General features: G+C 28.2%; 1 protein-coding gene across 1 annotated transcript in view; it reads left to right on the forward strand.

The window, feature by feature from the left end:
* Positions 1–1,392: 1,392 nt before the first annotated feature.
* Positions 1,393–3,278, forward strand: part of LOC101514584 (probable N-acetyl-gamma-glutamyl-phosphate reductase, chloroplastic) — a 7,055-nt gene continuing 5,169 nt past the window's right edge. Inside the window, exons 1-4 of the mRNA XM_004498115.4 lie at positions 1,393–1,551; positions 1,704–1,829; positions 2,733–2,840; positions 3,102–3,188. Of these exons, the coding sequence (XP_004498172.1) occupies positions 1,492–1,551; positions 1,704–1,829; positions 2,733–2,840; positions 3,102–3,188 (381 nt within the window). The 5' untranslated portion in view covers positions 1,393–1,491. The remainder of the gene's footprint in view (positions 1,552–1,703; positions 1,830–2,732; positions 2,841–3,101; positions 3,189–3,278) is intronic.

Genomic DNA, 3,278 nt, shown 5'->3' on the forward strand with positions numbered 1-3,278 from the left:
TTGTAATTGTATAATAATTTATTATTTTTAAAAATATATTCTTTGTAAAAGTCAATAATTAAAATAATGTATATATAATTTATTTTTTTGTACGTAGATATTATTTTTTGTTTCACTTAAATTTTCTTTTAGCAAAAATAATTATATTTGAGATAAGGTTATTCATTAAACATAGATATCTTTTTCAAATAGGATATTAAATTTTGGTTCGTTAAGTCGTACAAGCGTGTCCTTTTTTGCTAGACTCAAATTAAACTCAAATCTTCATTGGATATTAATTTTAAATTTATTAATGTAAATACACATTTTTTTTTATTATATTAATTTTTACCATCAAGTTATCAAATTTTAATTTATCATTATATCTCTATGACTTGTATATTTTATGTATTTAAAATATATCAAATTTTAATGTAAATTGTATTTACAAAATTTGCACTATTTGATTAATGTAACTAAATTTAAGGGGATATACTTAACCTCAAATTAATTACATCAATAACTTATTATTTAGAATATTAAAAAAATTATTTAGTGAAATATGCTTATGATAATTACCACGGTTTCTGTCCTACGATATTTATTTGATAACTTCAATTTATTTATGAAAATAATATATGGTTCCAAAACCAATGCTACATTTTTATAGCATTTACATAATTCATATTATTGGTAAGTAATTCAAAATAGGAAACAGATTAGGTTGAAGTTAAAGCAGACAAATTTGAAATAAATCTTTTAAAATGATAAAAGTGATTTAATGTGTTTTATTTATGCTTTATTGTCCACTTAATATGTTGAAGTTTGAATTTTCATTGAAAGAGGTACCAACTTTAATATCTCACATAACTCAACTAAAATTACATTTGGTGAAGATAACTCATGGAAAACTAAAAAAATCTTATAAATAAAATAATTGTTTAATAAACCATACAATATCTTTATAATGCTTCAACTTTAGTTTCTAATGCTAGAGGTCACTTTTATATTTCTATCTTTGAATAAATCTAACATAATTAGAAAAAATAAAACAAATTCATAAATACAATCAAAAGAAAATAATAATTAGTCCTAAAACAACATATACATATCATCCGTTGCAAAAAAAAAAAATTAATAAATTAAAGGAAAGAAAATTTGCATACAAAGTGAGATGGAAATTCAACAACAGCAAAATAAAATTAAATAAAAAGGGATCACAATATGAAATGAATCTAAAACCTCTTGATACTTAGCTTAATTTGGACACATTATTCTTTTTAATTATTTTAATGAATTTATTTATTTTTTTATTGTCTGAGACTTAATAATAATTCAGTAGATACAAAGTTATTCCATTTATTTTTCTGAAAAAATAGTAAAAGTTGATTTTGTTTTTTTAACAAAATTAAATCACACAATTTTTCAATTAAGTCCTGAAGTGATCCGTTACTTACAGCCGAGGAATCTGTCTCTCTCAAAAATCTCCGTTTTAGCTGCCGGAGACTCAAAATGAGCGCCGCCACCGCTTTCACTTCCATTGCTTTTAACACACCTCACTCTTCCACCAAGGTTTCTTTTTTCCTTTTCATTATTTCATCATGTCTTGTTGATTTTTGTTGTTATTAGGGATAGTTGATTATACAATTTCATTTTGATTCCATTGAAATTTTATATTTTCTTCGGTGTTAAAATGCCTAAATTTGTGTTCTTTTTGGTTTCAGGACTTGGTAATAAAGCAACAGAATGTGAAGTCACGTGTAAAGTGTTCGATCAAGAGTGGTATAACTACTTCACAAAAGAATGTTCGTGTTGGTGTTCTTGGAGCAAGTGGTTATACTGGTTCTGAGGTAAGCTACATCATTGTATACCACACACATAGGGATTGATATGTGGTTTGTTAATTTAGGGCTGCTGCCCTCGCCAATGAGTACCGACACTGACACCAGACATGATACTGGCATTGACACTTAGTCACGAGTTATATATTATATTTAAGTAAATAGAAGTGATTGACTGTCGCTATATGTGTTGGTGTAAGACATTGACATTCCTTTGATCTAAAGTGTGAGTGTTACATAGGCCTCCACTTTTGTTTCTTTTGCTGATTATTGGATATTTTTAATTTCACCCTCCCTCAAGGTAATGTGTTGCCTCCGCTGAATGGAAACTCAGACCATGAAATGTGCAACCGTATAGGAGATGATTTTTGAATGATTTTGATAGTGTTGAAACTCCAAAAAATCCTAGAACACTTCTCAACACTTCTCAAAATATGAAGATACATAGAGAATAATTATAATTATAATTCGTAGGTGTTAAGCTGTCTTGTTTTTTTAATCCCAATTGGTTTTTGTTATGTTATTCATGTAAAGAAATCCGACTTTGTTGCAAAAGGGTTTGGTTGTATGATAGGACAAAACTCACATGCTACCTTAAGGTGTTCTTGGAATTGGATTGGCATGTAAAAATATTGGAAAATTGGGAAGATGGAAAATAGTGCAAGAAGTAAAAAATGATTTTCTACTGAAGTTATGGCTCAGAGTGATTCTATTGATATAATTTATATTTATCCATTGCACTTTTGTTATACAATTAAGTGTAAACTGTAATGTGCCCTTAATTCCATTTTTTTTTTCACTATCAGTTTGCATGTAGTGTACTAAAGCTGTCAACTCATTTTTTTTGTTTGTTTTAGTATCAGTTTAAATCTGGCAAAACTTTGTGAAGAGATTGTTATTCTTTTTTCATAGATTCTTCGGCTTTTGGCAAATCATCCACAATTCGGAGTTGCACTGATGACCGCTGATAGGAAAGCTGGGCAGGCAATTTCATCTGTATTCCCTCATTTGGGCACACAAGTATGGCTGGTTTAATATATGATAACATATATATTTTTTAATTTTTAGCTATATTTATTAGCAGTAGGGTATGCTATCTCTTTAACTTCTTCAGAGTGAAATTTGCATACCATTTACATAATGTTAATGGAGGTTGGTGATAATATCAAATTTTCAACCATCATTTTCTTCTACAATCCTCATGTCGTGATTATGATATACTCCTATCCTATGTCTGTTGATGCTTTGTTGCAAAGATTGATTATTTTGAGTTCTTTGCAGAACTTGCCAGATTTGATTGCAATAAAGGATGCAAATTTTTCTGATGTAGATGCTGTATTCTGTTGTTTACCACACGGAACTACGCAGGTTCATTCTTATATCTTTTGATTTTTGTAATTCAATTATATGACCAATAGAGCACATGAATAAGTTTATCTTTCTCAAGCAAGAGAAAGA

This window comes from Cicer arietinum, chromosome 4, assembly GCF_000331145.2.
Source record: "Cicer arietinum cultivar CDC Frontier isolate Library 1 chromosome 4, Cicar.CDCFrontier_v2.0, whole genome shotgun sequence".
NCBI lineage: Eukaryota > Viridiplantae > Streptophyta > Magnoliopsida > Fabales > Fabaceae > Cicer > Cicer arietinum.